We start from the raw sequence: 21,999 nt of genomic DNA, 5'->3' as shown, positions 1-21,999 counted from the left end.
ACTCCCCCGTCGATCGCCCGCTGCCTGGACCTGTTAATGGCCAACTTGGCCAGGCCCAGGAGCAGGTTCACGAGGAGGTCCTCCTCCTTCCCGACCCCCTTCCGCACCAGGTGCCCATAGATCAGGAGCATGGGGCTGAAGTGCAAACAAAACATCAATAAAAGGTTTTTCAAGTAACTAAAAAGGGAGTGCAGCCTACAACACCCTATGTATACATGGTCCACGGACTCCACAAGACTGCAAAAAGGGCACGTGTCCTGAGAGTCCATGAACCTATGCATCCTCTTATTATAGGGGACTGCTGCATGCAACACCCTCCAACCCAGGTCCCCGATAGAAAGGGGGAGGACACTTCTGTAGAGGGCCTCCCATCGGGGGCCTCCACCGCCGGACGGCAACAAGGCACGCCAGGGCGTGTCCGGGCGACGGACAAGGGCGAGAAAATGGAAGGTGTGCAGCAGCAGTCCGTACAAAAAGCCCCTCTTTGCCGTGCCAAAAGGCACGGAGGGCATGTCCCCGAGGTGGCTCATATTGTGGGGCACCAGCACCCGAGGGAGGGTTCGGGGCTTGGGGCCAATGTGGAATTCTATCCGAACAGGGGAACGTCCAGACGGAAGACCACCGTGCACCTGGGCCACCTCAAGACCCAAAATAACGTCATGTCCGAGCACGACCGTTCTCAGGTCTTGGATGGCATCGGCTGCGACCTGGACACTCAGACGCGCATCACGCCAACTCCTGCGGGAGCATCCAGCCCAGTCCTCCGCCACCCAGCACGTCCCCGATCCTGGTCACCCCTGCAGCCACAGCCCTCCTCTCTGCCAACCACTGAAAAGGACGGAGGGGCGGATTCCTGAGCAGCGGCTCTCTGACGATAGCCGCTACTCCTGACGGGGGAGAGCTGCGTCGCGAGGCTACCACTTTCCAGACTTTGACCAGGTCCTGGTAAAATACGGGCAATGCCTGCAAGGAGCCACCGAGGCCCAGCTATAAACAGGAGCTGCACGTCATAATTCAGGCCGTGCACCTGACGGAAGAAATACGTCGTCAGGGCACACCATCTAGGAGGAGGCTTGACGTAGAGGTATCGCCGCAGGCGGAAAGTCGCCACCTGTGTGCGTAGGCACACTAGCGCCTGACCACCCTCCCTAAGCGGGAGACTCAGAACTTCAGCAGCGACCCAGTGCAATCTTTTGTCCCAGAAGAAGTCAACTAACAATTTCTGGATTCTTGTGACAAAGTCCGGGGGAGGGGTCAAAGTGACCAGTTGATACCACAACATGGCGGCGATCAGCTGGTTTATGACCAGAACTCGACCCCAGTAAGATAGCACTCGGAGCAGTCCTGTCCAGCGCTGCAGGCGAGGAAGTTACATTGTTTCATAGTTTGCCATTGTGAGATTTGAACTCTTGATAATCTTTTAAATTCTTAACTCTTTCGAGTATAAACCCGTTTCCATCTATTTCAGATGAAGTTACATTGTTTCATAGTTTGTCGTTGTGAGATTTGAACTCTTGATCTTGGGTTTACAAGCCCAGTACCATAACCACTTGGCTATTTAGGCCAAACCCATTTCCATCTGTTCCTATTCAGATGAAGTTACATTGTTTCATAGTTTGCCATTGTGAGATTTGAACTCTTGATACTCTTTTTGAGTAAACCTGTTTCCATCTGTTTCAGATGAAGTTACATTGTTTCATAGTTTGCCATTGTGAGATTTGAACTCTTGATCTTGGGGTTACAAACCCAGTACCATAACCACTTGGCTATTTAGGCGTAGTTGCAGAGCTTGGGCACGGGTGTTAATCACTTGTACTTAATGTTCACTAGTGTAAATAAACTCCCAAGAATGTATCCTTGCCTATGGCTCCTTGTCCGCTGAGCAGTGTTCGGGTCACTCAGATGTGAAACCTTGGTTCCTGCACAAGATAAAGGCAGGTGTCTCAGTCCAGGGCCTCTTCCCCGTGCAGTGTTTAACCTTCAGACCAAAGTGATGGTCCAGCTTCACACTCACTGGACACATTACTGATGCCTGCACTTTGATGGTGCTTGCCATTGCTGCCAGAATGTTGTGGGCAGAGTTCCGTCATTCTGTGAGCTCTCAGCACCTTTGAGGTGGGGCTGGCCCCCCATTATTTCAGCATGTGTGACTGATGATGCTGTGCTCCTGAAGGGGTCAGGTGCTGAAAGCTGACAAAGGATCAGGTACATTTAAAGTTTCACGGCTGCGTCTCCATGATATGACCCTGGTCGCAGAGCACAAGTGAGCTGCTCTCAGCCAGACAGGAATCAAACATTCACAGAAACCATGCGAAGATCGTGGAGCATCCTCACTGCATGTCACCATCATCCTCCTGGAATCTAGCGACTATTAGGGCCTCCGCTGCATCCCCATGACATGAGCCTGAGCGCTGAGGGTACGTGCACTGCCATTAGCCACACAGGAATCAAATGTTCACAGATGCAAGGTGAGGCTGTCAGGACTGTCCTCACTGTATCTTGTCATTGTCCTCCATGAATCTTGCAGTATGAGGACCTCCTGCTTCATCTGGCCAGTGTGATTGTCTCATCATCGTCATCCTCGCCTTCGAAGACATTGTCATGCCCTTCGACATCCTCCTCTTTGGAGGATACGTGCAGCTCCTCCATCTCCTTGTCAGCCATTGCAGCGCCAGGTTGTCAGCACGCAGCAAACAACGATGACCCTCTGGGGACTGTGTTGCAGTGCTCCATTGGCCTGTTGGGGCACCGGAACCTCCTTTTCAAATGCGTATTGTTTGTTCCACCAAAGTACGGGTCACGGCATGAGCCTTGTTTTATCATCACCCTGCTGCAGTTTGAGGCTCATATCCTCTGTGGGTAGTTCTTGTCCCTGAGGATCCAACCTTGCAGCCTCTCTGGACTCAGGAAGATGTCAGGGATTTGAGACCTGCTAAGGATGTAGGAGTCATGGACGTGTGCGCAGAGCTGGTAGATGTGTTTGTGGTGGTCCCACAGCAGCTGAACATTCTGTGAGTGGAAGTCCTTGCTGTTGATGTAGTTGACTGCTTATTGTCATGGAGATCTAAGCGCCACATGAGTGCTGTCGATGGCACCTTGCACCTGTGGAAAACCAGAGATGTGTGCAAATCCCAATGCTTTTGCTTCATGGCTTTCCTGATCCCAGGTGAAATACACAAAGTTGTGTGCCTTCGCAAAGATGGCATCCGTGACCTCCTGGATAGACTTGTGCATGGAGGCTTGCGGGATCTTGCACAGATCACCTGTGGAGCCCTGGAAGGAGCCATTGTTGTAAAAAATGAGTGCCACGGTCACTTTCACGATCATATGTCCCCATGGCAGCAAATTCTGCAGCAGGTGGCATATGTGACCGAACAGTTCCATAGACATGTGCAGTGTTCAGCGACACTGGTTTCCAGTCATCTACAGGAATGACAGGCACCGGCTATAGACCCTGGGTCTAGCGAGTCACCTACAAGCAATGGCTCACTGTGGAGCTTCAGCTGCGTGTGCAGCAGACCCTGCCGCTCCTTCAGCTTGAGGAAGGTGCTCCTCCCTTTGCCGAAGGGCCGAATGGATGATGCACCTCAACCTCCTCCAACAAATGCTGGCCCAGCCAGCAAAGCCAACATCCCATGAATGAATAGAAAAAAATGTCCTAAGAACCTCTCTTGGTTAAGGCTCTTCATGCATTCAGGAGAGTGCTGGCCAGCAATTGGATGGCCAGTGTGTCATGCACTCATTGGCAGTGTGAAATCCCGCCCACCTCTGCCCCACTCCACTTGACCGATTGGCCGCAGCTTTGACCATTGGACTGCATGCTGTGCTCTCAGTTGCAGGCATTCTCCTAACCTGCACTGCAAGGCTGCGCTGTTACATTGAACCATAATGGTTACTGGTCCAAACCTTAATATAGACATTGAAAGGGGCTGGAGCGCAGTCACCTCCACCAGTGACTGCACCGTGGCCACCTTTCGCAAGCAGATTGTACAACTTGCCTATTCGGTGAATTGCTCTGCTGCCCCCCAACGCACATTAATTTGCTGTCTGCGCCTCAGGGGTGAAAAGCTGTGAAGCATCTGGTGGCACTTTCATGTTTTTGCATTCTCGTAAGGAACAACTGCCAGGTCATTATCACTCCCTGCGTGAAAACGTTCATCGTCACATTTCCCCCATCCCCCAGCCCCGCGTCTCTTCCTGCGCCCCCTGGTCCTTTAGCTGTTAGCTAATGGGAACAGCTTTACTTTATCTACCTTAACTAAACCTGTCTTAACCTTTTATACCTTGATTAAATCTTCCCTCAATTTTATTTGCTCCAAGGAGAACAAGTCTCAACTTCAACAACCTAACTTTATAGCTAAAATTCCTCATCCTCGGAGCCATCCTGGTAACTCATCTTTGCACCCTCTCAAGGACCCACACACATCCTTCCTAAAGTGTCGTGATCAGAACTGGACTCAGTACTCCAGTTATGTTCTAACCAGACCATTATAAAGATTCAACATAACTTGCCTGCTTTTGTGCTCAACATCTTTTGCATTGTTTGAGTGGGCAGAAAATCTTCAGAGGCCTGATTCCAAGCATGCCAATGGGGCTACAGCTGAACAGTCTCCCCACCACCACCGCCCCACTACACCCCGCTCCGGCATGTGTTTGAGTATTTCCTTCAGTCTGTGTTGCCCTGCCCTCCACCCACTCCTCCAGCATGTGCTTGAGTACTTCTGTCTGCGCTTGCCTTGCCCCCATTTCTCCTCAACCAACCCCCCACACCCACCCACCCCCCCCCACCCTCCCCCCTGCCCCACCTCCCACAACCCCCTGGCCTGACCTGCACTGAAGACCTTGTCCCGGCACCACACTGAAAACAGGAAGGAAAAAGTGACTTGCTTGTTCCCCCCACAAATGCGTAACACCTCTTCCTTGATGTCCTATGGGCGATGCTTGTGAGCGCTGCACAAGGCTGTGTACCCTCACCTCCGAGCTCCCGTTGAAGTTCAGGTTGCCAGGTGCACGCCTTTTAAAAGCAGTCGTGAAGCATGCAGTTCTGAAGTTGTGGGCGGTAAATTTGATATGGGGGGATGACGCCAGCACACAGGGCTTATAATTAGATGCAAATGTATTGAAATGACGTTCCTGATGTGTGGTAGTGGCAAACAAGGCCTGTCATTGACAGTTGGAGCGGATCATCGCAAACTGGTTTCTCAATGGCGTAAATCCGAATTTTAGCCTTCTCCTCATATTGTGTGTCCCCCGCTCGCAGTGACACCCGGTGTCATTAGGGCTGGAAAATTCTGGCCTGGCATTTCTCATTCAGAGTGAGCCTTAATAAAAGAAGCCTTACTTAAAGCAACATCTTATGAAAAGTAAAACAGATGCCCTCATGACTTAATGTGTAAATGTGCCATATTATAAATCGAATCAAACAGAAACTGGGCCTGAAATTTTAATTGATTTGGAGTACTGTGTACAGTTTTGGTCTCTTTATTTGAAAAAAATATATAATTGCATTAGTAGCAGTACAGATAAGGTTTACTGAACTTATTTCTGGGATGAAGGTCTCATCTTATGAAGAAAGGCTGAAGAGGTTGGGCCGATACCAATTTGGGCTTGGAAGAATGAGTTGTGATTTTATTGAAACATATAAGACCCTGAGGGGACTTGATAGGGTAGATACCAGGAGGATATAACCAGGGTCACTGTTCAAAAATAAGGGGGTGGTCACCGATTTAAGACAGCGACAAGGGAAAACACTTTCCCTAAGAGGTTTATGAGTCTTTGGAATTCTCTTCCTCAAAAGGCAGTGGAGGCAGAGTCTTTGAATACTTTTAAGGCAGAGGTAGATAGATTTTTGAAAAGCAATGGGGTGAAAGGTTATCTGGTAAGGCAGGAATGTGGAGTTGAGGTTAAAATCAGAACATTCATAATCTTATTGAATGGCAGAGCAGATTTGAGGGGCCAAGTGGCCTACTCATGCTCCTAATTCATATCTTCATATCTCATTATGTTTCTGAACTAGGGGACACAGTTTTAAGAATAAGAGATATCCCTTTTAAGACAAAGATGAGGAGAATTTATTTATCTCAGAGGGTTGTTAGTCTGTGGAATTCCCTTCCCCAGAGAGCAGTGGAGGCTGGGTCATTGAATTTATTCATGGCAGAGTTAGATAAATTTTTGATAGACAAGGTGTCAAGGGTTATATACGGGCAGACAGGAAAGTGGAAGTGAGACCACAACTGGATCTGCCATGATCTTATCAAAGTAGGTTCGAAGGACCGAATGGCCTCCTCCTGTTCCTAAGTTCAATGTTCCTATGTTCATGGTTTGTGCTGAATTTGTGCAGATCTGAGCCAGGTCAGCACTGGGGAAACTACATTATCGTTAGTATCCCCAGGATGGGGGAGGTATCAGGGCTGTCTGATCATCAAACCCTGCTACAACATGATTATTTTGGAACACAGGCTCAAAGTTGGTTATGTCCATTGTCAAACATCCTGCTGACTGTCACCATTAAGTGTCAAGAGAAGGATAACCAGTTGTCCAAGCTACCAGAGGTCTGTAAGCAGTCGTGTTTTGCAGTATCAATAAGTGACCATATTCAGGGGAGTAGAAAGAAAATTGGAAAATAGTTTCTATTTTACCTTTTTGAAAAGCTCAAAGTCTGTTTCTGCCAGTTGGATCATTGCTCTCACTTCTAGCATGACCTTCCCTTGATAACTCTACAAGGACAACGATTACCTGATATTACCACACAAATAACTGACTGTTGTTCCTCTCTGAAATATTAATGTTTGGTTATTTAAAACCCACATCTTCATATAATTCCACCTTTTGCTTGTGACCGGTTTCCCTAGGATGTGGAAAAGTATTTAATGTGCTTTATACTAATTAGTCCTATGTTATCTTTTTAAAAGGCCCCCTCTGTAAAAATACAGAAAGCATTACTTCAATTATCTCCAAAAAATTGTAACGATCTCTTTATAAAATTACTCATTCATTTAAAAAACAACAGATGAATCATTCCAATAGCAATCAATCAAAAGCTTTGAATATTTTCAGTCATGCTTACCACTCACCAATCCCAATGTATAAAGTGAAAATCAAAAAATATAATAAAACAAAATAATTTTGGAAATCACTAAAGCTGCATTTTCCAATTTACAAATCCCTCCAATAATTTTTGCCTTCTCAGAGGCTTAGGTCTTCTCCTTGACTTGCAGTGCTTTAAGTAAGCATTGCCATAGTGGTTTTTGGTCTTCCATGCATTTTCAAAAAGAGTACACCACACATCATTGGCGATCTCTGTGCACACATGGGTTGGGTTTTTATGCAGCCTCAAGGAGTGGGCTGATAGGCAGTGTGCGATGGGGGGAGGGTGTGAAAAAATTATCAGGGAGGGCAGGGACTGGCATGCCCATCACCTTCCAGCCACCATGGCATTTTACCAGCAGTGGCTTGAAAATGGCCCTCTTGCCCCAAGGCCAATTGTGCTACTTGAGTGGTCAATTAAGGCCTCTCCTGTTACCAGTGGCATTTTATCAGCTGCAGGGAAGGGGAGGTGTCCTCCAACACTTGGGGAAACTGCCTAGTGAACCCTGATGGTCTGCCTGCAGGCTTAGGGGGGGTTGGAACCTCCTAATTGGGCACTTTGTGTCCCACAGAGGGCCCCCATCAGCAATGGCCAACACCATGCTAGCACCCTGCACCCCCCCCACCCTCACCAACCAATCCCCACCCCCTTTGCCGGGGCCTGTCTCACTGGCCCCTGTGACCCTCAACTCCACTTATCTTGGTCCAAATGCAGTATCCATGCCACTTCACTGGACTGTCCACTAGTGTCCAGAGCTCTCAGTGGTGCTGCTGAGACAGAAGAGCTGTCAGCCCTCCAATTGTGCTGTTAGAGTCAAGATCTTGTCCCTTAAAAGGATGGGAGCCCAACGGCAGCTCACCTACCTGATGGTCATAAAATTCAGTCGGAACTCTCCAAAGTGGCCAAGGTGTGGTTGCCCTGGGCTTTCCGGCCCATGGACACTCAAATCACGCTATAGGATCTCAGTGTCATTCAATGATACAGAAAGAGTGAATAGCAAATGGTACAGGCTTGTATAGAAATATTGAGATTAAGTAAGAGTTAGGGAGACAGTTGTAGGAATGAGAGACCTATTTACATTTGCTTTCTGTAAGATGCCATCATCAACTAATGTCCAGTAACATTACAAAAAGAAATCTACTCTAATGTGTTTTATTAGGCTGCCCGTTCCCAGGTTTTGACTTGTCCAAATTGAGTTTACGAAATTGTCACTTCTAACTGTCAATACAGTAACTTAAAATCATTAAATTTGTCACACCTAAACAGGCAGCAAGTTTAAAATCTCTCTTTATCCCGTGAAATAATAATCACTTGGCAACCTAAATTTTTAAATGAAAATATTTTTTCATCAAAATGATATCTGAATTTTGCAAGAGATGTGATGCCTTTTGATGAAATGGGTCATTGTCCACAATGAAAATGAAAACTCTCCACTCTTGAATATTAGGAACAAATTAGAAAAAATTGCAGCGGAACATTGTTTGATACATTTGTAAGGATTCTTTTTATCTGGAAATGTAATGCAGCAGAATTTTCTCTATTATAAAATCAATCCGCAAAATTTGAATGTCTTTGGAACTTTTGCTGCATTTTATGTGAACTGACATGCATACTGATGGAAATTGTTGACTTTTCATGTGCAATTGACCATTAAACCTGTGAGAATAACAGCAATCTAAGTGGTTTGTAATTGCGTTTTTAAACGTACGTGCTTTAACATTTAACTTGTCTCACAACACTTTTAGGTTGAAGATTCTAGAAAAGTATTTTACATACTCATTATATGTGAATGTGTGCCGATCGCTCTTTGAAAAGGACAAGCTGCTGTTTTCATTTTGCTTGACTGTAAACCTTTTAAGGCACGATGGACAGGTCAGTCCTTTGCTTTTTAATAATAACCTATTCTTTGTGAAAGTTATATTAATGAACTTTCTGAAGAAAAATTTAAGGCAATTATAACAATTTTTTTTATATACACAGCTGTTAAGAAAAGGACTTTTATTTCTCAGTAGTCTTAAGGAAGCTTTCATTCCTGCCTGTAATATGTCATTACTTCTCTAAAACATTTACCTTGAAGCTCCATAGTGGTCAATTCAAATCCCAACATATGACTCTTTTTGGCATGAAGTGAAAGGTAATAAATGAAATATGCTTGAAGGGGGAACCATGCACTTCCTTTAATGGACAGCGTTAATATAGGATAGCTAAAGCCTGATATTTTTCAGTGTAATTATGGCTCAATTTTTCCAAGGAAATTTGTATTCAACTAATTTATGCCAGACTATGCAGGAGCACACAGTATGTCAGGCTTATTAAGGGCAATATTTTCCCCCCGTTGGGGGGGATGTTCGAGAGTGGGTGCGAGTGGGCTGCTTCCATCGCCATTTTATGTGGACGGGACTTCCCAGCATGACATCCGCCAGGAAATGCTATGCGCTCCCTGTGTGGGTGGGGGTGGGGAGGGCAGGGGTGCATGCGCGCGTAAGAGCACTCATCTTCCTGAGGCAAAGTGCTGCCTCAGGAAGATTGGCTCAGATTTGAAACTTCAAAAACAGATGAGAAAAAAATTTCGCTGCCATGTCCCGTCATGTGACGCCGCGTGAGTTGGGACACGTCCATAACTTTTATTTTGAAATATTATGAGATTTTTAAATAACTCATGAAACCTCATCCCGCCGGTGGATGAGGTTTCATGCTTTTTTAGAAGCCTGCCAGGGCTCCCAGCCTGCCTGCCAACCTTAAGGTTGGACGGGCAGGCTCATTAATGATTTCAATTAGTTTTTTAATGGCCTTAATAGGCCGTTGACAGGCCGGCGCGCGCGCGCAGCCAACTCAGCTTCTGATTGTTATGAGTTTGGCAACCACATTATATTGTGCCTGGAGTGCCTGAACCAAGCAGTGATGAGGAAACTGATTTTCTGATTCTTGGCAACAATACAATCTGTGCCCTAATGCATGCCTTTGCCCTGTGTTTGATGCTTTTCCCTCCCACCCATTCCCCTACCTCCTGACAAGAAAATCATCCTGTTCACAATGGGCAGCCAGTAGTCCTTTACTGATGGCACCCTGCCATTCCAGGCTCATCATGAACCACCAGAAAATTCTACCATTGAGCTGATTCCGCATTTTTAACTTTTTAGTCCTCAGGCGCACACTATGCCCAAATGGGTCCTGGGGTGCTGAGTGTGATAACAACCCCTGATTTACATTTTAGTTCAACTAAGGTCAGTACAAAAAGAAAACAAAATGCTGCATCTTCCAGCGAACAATTGTTTTGTTGTAACATTATATTGTTAACATTTTACTCAAGTAATGTTTATTAGTTTACAAACACAAATGAATATCTAGCATTGCTAAGTAAAAGAAATGCAGACTTACTTCTAGTCACATTGTTGAAATTTTGCTAAAAGTTCAAAACTGAAGCAATGTTTTCCCTTGTGTTGTGCTTCTTTATGGTTTATTAATTAGATTGCATATACATTCTGTCTATTAATACTGGTTTTATCTTCAGATTAATGATGAGGAGTGGACATTTTTGCTGACCGGTGGAATTGGCTTAGATAACCCTTACGAGAAGCCATGTAGCTGGCTTCCTACAAAGTCTTGGAATGAATTCTGCCGTCTTGATGAAATTCCTGCATTCAAGGGTATCCGGTGGGAGTTTGCGATTATGTTAGATGGTTGGCAGACTGTGTATGACAGTTTGGTAGGTTGGGAATGGTGGCGGGAAAAATATGAAATTTTTCAGTAGTAATATGTCCACTTTCAAGGCTCTTTATCAGTTGTTTTGTGAAAAACTGTAAAGCATTCAGGCTATAAAATATTAAGTTTAATATTTAGCTTGACAAGTAATATTTTATGTGTATAATTACTGACTGCCACAGCATATAAATCATATAATTACTAAAGGAATCTGATATAGTTCTTTTTGTAGTCTATTAGTATTAGGGATGAGTGCCTGCCGTATTGATCCAGTTGGACCTAAGTCACATTGTGCTTGAACTGGTTCAAATAGATGCAACTTGGTAGATGTCTTTCTTTTTGTATCTAAAATGTTGCTTTCTACTTTTCATAGGGCGGGATTTTCCCTACTGTGCCAGAGCCAGAAAATCCCAGCCATAAACTTATGGCTTGATCTTGTAGGAGAGGGGTTTGCAGCCTTGCTGCATGTCTGCTTTGTCCATCAGATGTATAGCCAAGCTTTCATATAGGTGAAATTATTGAGGGCAATTCAACAGTTTCTTAGCTGAGTGTTTCCAGCGATTTCTGTTTTATTTCAGATTTCCAGCATCTCTAGTGTTTAGCTTATGCTGACAGTTTCTTATCCATATTCCTGGAAGGGTGGTTTTTTAATCTAAGGACCCTGAGTTTGATACGGACACTATAATGTTAAAACTAGGAAACTGAATCTCAATAATAGAAAATGCTGAATGCTCTCAGCAGTTTAGGCAACATTTGTCTGAATCTGACCTAAATTTCAGACATACCTTTCAATCTGGAATACAATCCCAGTTTGCCCAGATGCCCCATCACTGAATGGTAGCTGACTAAATTGCAAAGTTTGAGTTTGGTTCTGGAAAGTGTAAAGTAGCCTGGTTTGATATTGTTCAATCAAAATTTTCAGTAAAGCTATCCCTAATGTTACAGACAGGAGGGGAGTTTAATTTAAACAGCCCTCACCTCTCCTCTCACCACCCACCCATAAACAGAAAGGTGCTTTGATTTTGATTTCCCCCTTTATAAGCAGTGGCACAGTTTGACTCTACAAGCTCAGGAAAGCAACTAACTGACCAAAACAATTTGTTCAAAAGATGTTCGGCAGAAACCCTGAAGTTTAAAACGTGACCAGGACATGCCACATCTTGAAAAGCACAGGGAGAAGAAAAATAAGTTACTGAGGCGCCATTTAAAAAAAAAAAAAGGGCTGCACTCCCCTGTGCTGAAAACAGCCACGGGTGGTACATCAACACTGCCAGAACAATTGAGGCAGACGGAAGGGCCAGATCCGTTACAAAATTGGACATTATAGAAACAAAGACTTTTAAGATATTTGATAGCATCAGGCTTTAATAAGAAACAAGAGACTGAACAAGTGAATATACTATTATATTCAACCTCATCCAAAAAATCAACAATATTAACCAACAAGGATCTGGTTACAATTTTAAAAAGGATTTTCAAAAATTTTTCACCGCATTGGGATGACTGAGGATTGCATACAACATAACACTGAGAAACAATGCCAAACCCATTCCTTTGTTTGCACCACAGAAAATACAACACCAGTTTATGAAGCAAGTACAACAGCAACTTGATGAGATGACCAAGATGGGGGTCATCTTCCCCGTCACTTAGCCAACAGAATGGTGTTCCAGGATGGTCCTGGTTCTGAAGCCAAACAGGTCCATTTGCATTCGTGTCAACCTGATGAAACTCAACAAGGCAGCGGTGAGGGAAATCCACTCAATGTCCTTGGTGGATGACAGCTTGACCAAACTCTGCAAGACCACAGTATTCTCGAAACTTGATGCCAACAGCAGCTTCTAGCAGGTTCCGTTAGATGAGAAATATAAGTTGCTAACAACATTTATCACCCCACTTAGCAGATTCTATTTCAAACATTTGCCTTTCGGCATTATGTTTGCACCCGAGAATTTTCAGTGCACAATGTCGGCCATCCTACAAGACCTGAAAGGAGTCATTTGCCATAAGCTTCTGTCAGATCAAAGACATAGTGCTCTCACCAGATATCCTGGCTCACTATGACCCATCCCTACTAACTACAATTGCAGCAGATCCATAAAACTAGGGACAGCTCTGTCTAAAAGCAGCTGGATGGATGCTGCCAGCGAGAATATTAAGCATCTAGGGGACTGTCAGACAGAGATGTGATATGCAGTTATTGAAAAGAGGCCCTTGCAGTAACGTGGGCTTGTGAGAAGTTCTCTGACTATATTATTGGACTGAAAGTGATAATCGAGTCAGATCACAAACCGTTGGTCTTTCTATTGGACAATAAAGAACTCACCAGTATGCCCCCAGAATTCAGAGGGGATGTTCCTTCATGCGCTTTGTATACAAGAAACTGTACATCCAGGGGAAGCATCAATTTACTGTGGACACGCTGTCCAGGGCCACAGTTGACCATCTTGCGACTTACAATGTCAACCTGCTCGATATGTTTGAATCATATTCCCCGTTCATGACAACACAACTGCCGGCAAACTCCAAAAAGCTTCAACAAGTGCGCCAGGAGCAGATGCAAGATAAAGAACAAGTCTGCATCCGTCAGCACTGCCTACAAGGTTGGTCACTGCAGCATTCAGGTGGCAATGTTCTGAAAATTTACTTCAAACAACAGAAACCATCCATTGTGATTGATGATCTGCTAGTGTATGATGAGAGGTTGACTATTCCTGTCTCACTCTGACTGGAAACTCTACAACAAGTCCACCAAGGCTACTTAGGCATCACAAAGTGCAGAGCATGAGCCAGATCTGCGTTTTGGTGGCTGGGGATATCAAGAGCAATTGAAGAGATGATTTTAAACTGCCAGGTGTCCGTGCTGCACAAACCAGTCCAGAGAGAGCTCCTTATCCCCAGTTTCCTACCAGACCATGGAAATGTTTGGGAGTGGATCTATTCATATACAATGCCAAGTCCTTCTTCCTCATTATTGATTATTTCTCTTGTTGGATTGAAGTGAAGCATTTACACAAAATGATCACAGATTCAGTCATTAGGTCGTTTGAAAGAAATCTTTGAGATCCATGCCATTCAGGAACACATGGTGCCTGGCAATGGCCCACAATTTGCTAATGAATGCTTTACTTATTTTACCAGGAGTTATGAATTTCAACACCTCACTAGCTCCCTAACATATCCACAATCTAAGAAAGGGTTATCTGCATTATTAAAACCCTCTAAGAAAAATGACGATGTTCCAACGGCGCTTTTGACATATTGATCCACTCCACTGCAATGTGGATTAGCCCCTTCAGCGTTGCTGATGGGCAGAAAACTCCGCATTCAAGTTCCCATGCTACCGGAGAAATTAATCCCAGGATTGGCAGTCGGGGATTATCAGGAGGTTCAGGACCTAGAGCAGTCCTATAGACAGTGATAAGCTTCCACTTACAATAGGAGGTACTTTATTAGAAACCTGCACAGGCTAAACAGAAGTGACAAAGTTTGGATCAGGAACCTTGACAGAGAAGGCATCTTTGTCCCGAGGGATGAAGATCAACGACGGTCTTACTTGATACATACCCCAGAAAGCACAATCAGACGGAACAGGAGAAGTCTTCTCCTCATTCCTCATGATGATCCTCCTATCATATATTTGAGTGAACCAGCTGTAGAAACCCAAATCATTGTAACACCAAGTACTACAACTTAATCTCTAGTCCAACAAAGTCAGCCCAAAGTAGTTGAAACCACCATTCCTCCAAATTTGAAAAGAACGAGATCTGGAAGAGCCATAAAGCCTCCAGACCATCTAAATTTGTAAAGTCAGAGACTTGGGTAGCATGTAAATATTATTGTAAGTACATTTGGATAAAGATTTGGGTGAGGTATAGTATCAGGGTATTCATGAGTGTAAGAGTTAATGTGGAACTGGGGGAGCAATACCATCCACATTATGATATAGAGAATCACATGGGAGTAGCAGAATATAGTAGTGAGTCAGGTAGAAGACGGCATGAAGATAGCACCTGGTCAGAACTGAATCCTGCAAATATGTATGTAGTTATGTGTTATTAATGAACAGTTATTGTTCAACCATGCAAGTCTCTAGACCTCTTCAAGAGAGAATATACACTCATCTCTTCAATCAATCAATTGAAGATTCCTCACTGAGGTATGCAGAGAGCAAAATTCATTCATATGGTGCTGCTTCTGTTTTCAAGTGCTGCTACGCAGGCCTGCCTACAGATATGCAGCACAGCAGGCCCCGCTAGCTACTTTCTGCATGTTCCCTGGAACATGAGTCGTCTGGTGTGGCGTATGGAGATGAGTTATGTGCCTGTGCCCATAGTCACTCAACGTGCTTTACCACTCCACCAATGTACAATGGAATGCAAGGGTCTCCATGTTTGTGGCTGTCTGCTGTGTCCTCCATAACCTCACAGTTATGAGAGCCCAGCCACTACCTCTGGGATCCAGAGGTCACTTCAGGAGGAGAAGGAAGAAGAGGAGGAAACCAGTGCTGGAAGTACTTTGCTACGATCAAAAAGATCTGAGTGAAACAAATGAGGGCTATCTTACTAAGCTGGATATGGAGGAGAGGCATTGGGGATGAATAATATAATCAACTGTAAACCTCAAGAGCAAGGCAATTTAATGCATTACATTCACAGAGACAATGATTTGTTTGGCGTAATCCAAACAGAAATGGTGGGAGCAATGGGTGTGAATTTGGAAAGTAACAGCATATTCAAGGACTTTGAAGAGGAAAGGGAGATTGAAGGTGGAGCCAGTAATTTACAAGGACAGAAGAATTGATGATGTAACAGCAGGTTTGATTGGGAAGAAGCAGTGTCTGAGGAGAAAAACCATACTGGGGAACAGCTGAGATGGCAGAAAATAGGGGTTTAACTCAAGGGCATTAAAATCAATTTATTTTATTAAAATCAATGGTTACAAATATATTATGGTGAAAATCTGACCTTTTACAGTTCTCAATACAAAGCACTAACAGCACTACCCTTTTTTCACGTGTGTGTGTGCATGTGTATATCTTTTAATGGCTTTTCAAATTTCCATGCTGTTTTTCAGGAGCCACATCGTGAGGAATTTCCTGGTCGGTGGGGAGAAATGCTCAGAAGTTTCCAGAGGATGCTTGTAATTCGCTGCCTGAGGCCTGACAAGGTTTAAAAGTCAATGTGTATCACTTAAGTACATGGATTAATAGCTCATCAAAAAAAGTTGTCCCAGACCTTTGAAACAATATCTACAATCTATCAACAGAAACCATTAGATGTGAAATGACCTAGACAAGATAAAAAATGAGAATTAAAGTCACTGAAGAATTGAATTTACATAGACGAGAGATATCAGCAAATATTTTCAGGGAAAAGCAAAAGCCATTTCACATTTTTTCAAAGCTGGATCTTTGAACTCATTTTATTGATGAAATGGTATCAATAGATAAACGTTTACTGATTATGGGATGCTTTTGAGAAAGCAGCTTTGGCATAAGTTGATTTTGTCCAAATGGTGAGGTTGCCCATGGGGACCTGTGGGAGTACTTTAGGAATTACTGCAGCCAACACAATTATCGTTACTTTTGGCACATAAAGGCATTCTGTGTTATTGGATGCTAACTGCAGATTCACTTTTCCAATTGATTAGAATGAAATGATTCACAAGTAGTCCCACAAAAACAGAAATCCAAGGGACCAAGTTGTACTCCCAATGCTTTAAAACACCAAATCATATATTTAATGTGAAACATTTTGGGAATGCACCAAACCACCCGCTCCCCCACTGCCCTTCCCAACATCCATCTCCTAATTCTTATATCCTGGCTTTCGGCGTAAGATCCTACAAACAGAGATGCCTGATGCTATGACTCCCATTTGGCAAAAGTGCTTCTGTTAAAATTTAACCGAGTACAGATTTGTTCAATGTTTAAAAATACTATATTTGTGAATATATAAATATTGCAATTTAAAATTTGTCAGTAAGGAAACGCTGGATCAGTTATTAAAGCTGACACTCCTGTCTGAGCATGATTTACGGTATGATTGATCAGTAGTAACATTTTTTTATGAAGCTGCCAGTTCATATGTTAAAAAGGCAACTTTTCTTCTTCAGTTTATTCCAATGACTCAGGAATATGTGACTGTTAAGCTTGGCCGACAATTCATTGAGCCTCCTCCATTTGATCTGGGCAGTGCTTTTTCTGACAGTCACTGCATTGCACCTCTTATATTTATCCTGTCACCTGGTGCTGATCCAATGGCCGCCCTCCTCAAGTTTGCTGACGATCAGGTATGTCTAAATGTACTAACTATTTTGCTGAATCAGTTAGAACTACTGATTTAAATTTGTAAGTTTTTCAATATGATAAAATTGTCCAAAGCTATTTGCTAAAAATAATAACAAAACAATAAAATAACGTAGAACCATTTAAATAAAAGATGAAAGTATTAAAGGAAAGTATATTTTTGGTACCTGTGTTAATTGTATTTGAGTATTTTGTTCTTGATGGCTCAGCTTGTTAAGTCAGTGAGCAGGTGAGCCACAGGGACCAGAAAGTCCTGGATTACTACCTATTCTATGCTGATTTAGATCATATCATCTGGGATGATGGTAGAGATGTATTATTTAGCTTTAGTGCATTAGGTTGAAAATAAAAAAAACATTTTCAGGGTTCCCGCTTCTGATTGCTATTCAGTGACCTCTGTTGAAACTGTGGGCTGAATATTACGGGTTGAGAGTTCGGGGCTGGGGTTGGGAGGGGGTGCAAATGTCACCACCCCTCTCTATCCAGAAAGAAAATTGATGTGGAACCAACACGTTTCATTCCGACCTGCCCTGCAGCCATAAAGTGCTGCGGAGTGGACTAATGAGGGCCGAGTGAGAATTCCATCTCTGATTGGGGCAGATGTCATGCCCTCTGGAGCTGCCAGCTTATCAGATTCTCTGGCAGCTCCATCAGTCCCGGCAGCACCAGGAAGGCTGCAAAAGGAAAATAAGTTCAAGGCCCATGATCCCGGAGCAGGTCGGTCCAAGGTTTGGGCCTGGAGGATTTGGGTAGGTAAGGGAGACGGGTGAGGTGGGGTTAGAGGAAGGGTTTAGGGGAGGAAGCGGGTAGGAAAGAAGGAGGGGTTGGACCTAAGGGGGGGGCAGCCTTACCATCAGCAAAGAGCAGCTCCTGAAAAGCAACCTCCCGCCCTTGAAACATTTAACTTTAAAAAACTGGGCTTCCCACTCTTGTCCTGCTGCCTACATCAAATGTTTTATGGCATGGGCAGTGTATTATCAGTGTCAATAAGGGTCAATTGACCCTTAATTATCCATTTAAATACGGTGGGTGGGCTGTCAATTTCGGCACCTGCCCACCCGTCCACCGCCACCATTCCCATGCTTTTCCAAATGTTGGGCCCTTTTTCAGCCAGCCTTCATGTTTGGAGCTGAAATAAACCTGTCACCCCAAAAAGTGCACTATTCCCTGAATTTCTTGCAAAAATTTGGTGGATCACCCCTTGGAAAATTCTGAGGGCTGAAGAAACACCAAATGGCAGACTATGAAACTGAAAAAGACCCATGGGCAGGACTTTCCATTTATCGGGTGTGCGCAGTGAGCGGGCCTGGGAGTGGCCAGGAAAAGATCTGCCGCCCACGATTGGTCCCCGACCACGAATTCATGCTGGCTGGCCATTAATTGGCCAGCCAGCGTAAAAGGTGCACTGAAATGCTCAGCGCTGCCGGGGTGTGGGCAGGAGGAGGGTGAGTGTGGAAGTCTGTGCATGTGTGGGGGAGCACATGCTGAAAGTTCCCTGAAGGCACAGAGCTCCTCAGGGAGCTGAAGAATTGGAGAAACAAAAATAAAATTTTTAAATATGATATAAACATGTCCCCATATGTGACTCCGTCACATGAAGTGGGACATGTTTAAAATGATGGCGAAAAATATTTCATGGGTTTTTATTTACAGCTGGAAGCCTCATCCCACATGTGGATGAGGTTTCATTAAAAATGCAAAGGCTGCCTGGCCTATTCGCCTGCCTACCAACTGAGTGGTTGAATGGGCAGTGAAAAATATAAATTAATTAATTGCTTAAGGGTCTTAATAGGCCTCTTAATTGTGAGTGCACACGATGACTTCAGGACGCTCGCCCAAAGTCATCACGTGTGATTTTACGCCCAATTAGCTGGCCAACGAACGTAAAATCCTGCCTCATGTGCGCATTAATAGTCAAATATGACTTGGACTCATCATCTAACTCCAAGTTGCAGATAGGTTTTTTTGTCAGATCTAACTGAAAAAATCCTGGTCTCCTGACAACATTATGAACAGATCCTCCACATTTGGCAAAGTATCGGGTGGATTACATTCCAGTACCTGATTTACAGATACCTTATAATCCTCACACTACCATCTGACTTTGGTACCACCACTATGGGAGTAACCCAATCATGCTATTCTGCTGAAGAGATAATATCCTCAGTCTCAAGTCTTTTCAGTCTTGGTCTATTTTTTCTTTTTTTTATTCATGGGCATGGCTGGCTAGGCCAGCATTTATTGACCATCCCTAATTGCCTTTGTTCAGAGGGCATTTTAGAGTCAACCACATTGCTGTGGGTCTGGAGTCACATGCAGGCCAGACCAGGTAAGAATGGCAGATTTCCTTCCCCAAAGGACATTAGTGAACCAGATCGATTCAATTAGCAATGGTTTCATGGTCATCATCAAACTTTTAAATCCAGATTTGTACTGAATTCAAATTCCACCATTTGCCGTGGTGGGATTCAAACCCAGGTCCCCAGAGCATTACCCTGGATCTCTGGAATACTGCTCCAGTGACAATACCACTATGCCACCTACTTCCCCGAAGGCACACAGATGTGAAATGTTTTGAAACTCTGTAGAGTATTTGGGTCACAGGTTAGACAAAGATAGGTTACATTCTACCAAGAGTAAGGTTCAAGCAATAAGAAATGTGCCATATCTTCATAATATCTCTGAGCTCAGGGGCAGCATTTTGCCCCTTCGCGGGGGATTGAGCCCCCGGTTGGGGTGTGCCGCCATTTTACGTGGGTGGGCCAATTAAGGCGCTATGCGCTCCCTGTGCAGTTAGGGTGGGGGGATTCCCTGAGCTGGGAGTGCACTCTGTCGGCTGCGCTCCCGCCAAACTGAAAATCTAAATGACGCGCGGTGACGTCGGGACACCTGCCTGACGTCACCATGCGTCATTTTACGCGTCGGAGAGCGGGCCCCACCCCTACTCGCCAAAGGGAGAATTCTGCCCCAGATCTTTTTTGAGCCTAGTGAATGCTGCACAGGTTCATGAAGAAGAAGGAAGTTGGAAAGAATCGAATGAGCCTGATGAATCGGATAGCTTGTAGAGTTGAGTACCAACACAAGTTGTGCCTGAAACCAGTTCAGATATGAATCAGAGTCAGACAGGCATGTCTGATGAAGTGGAAAATTCAATTGAAGGTCAAGGGCAAAGTGAGTCTTTGTTGGAGACTCAGGCCAAATGGGGTCAAGATCCTTCACCAGGTTCTGGAAGTTTGGGTCAAGAAAGAAGTATCCTTTTAGGGATAGGAACCCAGTGGTTAAGTTGGATTTGTAAATAAATGAAAAACAAGAAATGTATATAAGTTGTATGAAATTTGAACTTTTGCGTAACTTTTTGATTGAAGAGAAAGGAGTGCAATAGTTCCCTCTCCTGGCCATTTGTGTATGTATGTATAAATAGTCAAACCAGAATAAATTTGTTTTCAGTTAGGTACTTTTGAACTCCACATGCTGCATAAAGTCTCTTTTTTGTCCTGTAAAGATATCACAACATGAAGGGCTGCATCTGTCAGGTAAGGGTCTTTACAGCATTGCTGGTGGGCCCGGAAAAGCAGGAGTGTTTTCTCCAGGCCTAAAAAGCAAACCTGTAAACAATCCCTCTCTCCATGATCACACCTCAGCACTCCCCCATCACCAGCCACCCTGTCATACACCCAGTTCTGATTGCTCCCCAGTCTTCTGATCTCCAACTCTCCCCAAGCACCACCTCATTTCTGTCCCTGATCTCAGTGATCTCTGAACCCCTCCAATCTCACCCTGAGTCCCCATGATCTTTGACACTTCCCTTGCGATCACCCTGACTGTCCCAGCTACACCCTACCAACCACTGTCACAATTCCACTCCTCCCTCCCTTCCGCCACTACCTCTACCCCAACAACAATTAAACTTAACTACTCCTGGACTGCAGTTACTTCTGAAATGTTTCCCTTTGAACAGGCAGCCCAGCCTGTCAGTCAGGCTTGCTTCCAAGTGTCAAATCTGCCTATGCTATTAAAGGAAATTCAACTCCATAACTCCTCCACCTTCCCAGCTACAAAACTTTGCCCCAGTAAATGGTGGAGCTTGGACTGATGGGAACATTTTATTATGGAACAGTATACAAAGATATGCTATTAAGCAAGTATTTACCCAATTAACCAGAGTAAGTTTGGTCCTTGAAACTGGCAGGTTCTTCCATCAAATGAGTCCTGATCAAATATCCAACTTATTTACCTTGAATGATTTGAGCAAGATACATAAATGTAGTCTTTCCCTTCATGGGGCAAAGTGATCAAAACTGATGTGTAAACAATCCTACCCACATCATGAAAACATAGCACATTCTGGATACACTCTCAAGCGTGATTTAACTGATGTGAGTTATTGTTAACCATCTTTGTACATTAAGGCAGCTTAGTGATTTTAGCTTCCTATTTTTCTGATGCAAAATAATGATTAAACTATGTCGGCTCCCCTGATAGTTCAGCTGATAGGTGATAAACTGAACTAAACAGATTAGAGAAAGCAACTTTGATCCATGTTTTATTATTCTGTGCTGCTTCTGTGAGTTGACCTTCACAAAATCACAAACTCCCATTCTCTCCAGGATTCATATCCCATATCCTATATCCCTAAGAAGTTACATTCAAAATCCCTGTTCTCACTTTCAATTCTTCCATGGTCATGATCCACCCTGATTAGTAATTTCCTTAAGCATTCTGGATCTCAATGTACCCCTGCTGTTTCACCATTGGACTGTTTCTTATTCTTGTTGCCCCGCCCCAACTCCGCCACCACTCCCCCAATTTTTCATTTGTGGTTGTGCTTTTGAAACTCCCTGCTTGCTTTCCCTTGCCTTCCCACTGCTCTATGCACTTTCAGAAATCTCCATATTCTCCC

General features: G+C 44.1%; 1 protein-coding gene across 1 annotated transcript in view; it reads left to right on the top strand.

The window, feature by feature from the left end:
- dnah7 (dynein, axonemal, heavy chain 7) overlaps nt 1-21,999 on the top strand; it is a 616,407-nt gene that overhangs the window by 486,700 nt on the left and 107,708 nt on the right. Inside the window, exons 52-55 of the mRNA XM_041200170.1 lie at nt 8,833-8,959; nt 10,599-10,793; nt 15,866-15,958; nt 16,907-17,083. Of these exons, the coding sequence (XP_041056104.1) occupies nt 8,833-8,959; nt 10,599-10,793; nt 15,866-15,958; nt 16,907-17,083 (592 nt within the window). The remainder of the gene's footprint in view (nt 1-8,832; nt 8,960-10,598; nt 10,794-15,865; nt 15,959-16,906; nt 17,084-21,999) is intronic.

Source organism: Carcharodon carcharias, chromosome 12, assembly GCF_017639515.1.
Source record: "Carcharodon carcharias isolate sCarCar2 chromosome 12, sCarCar2.pri, whole genome shotgun sequence".
In the NCBI taxonomy this organism is placed as follows: Eukaryota; Metazoa; Chordata; class Chondrichthyes; order Lamniformes; family Lamnidae; genus Carcharodon; species Carcharodon carcharias.
The sequence above is the reverse complement of the archived record's forward strand: the minus strand, read 5'-3'. Positions and strand labels throughout refer to the sequence as shown.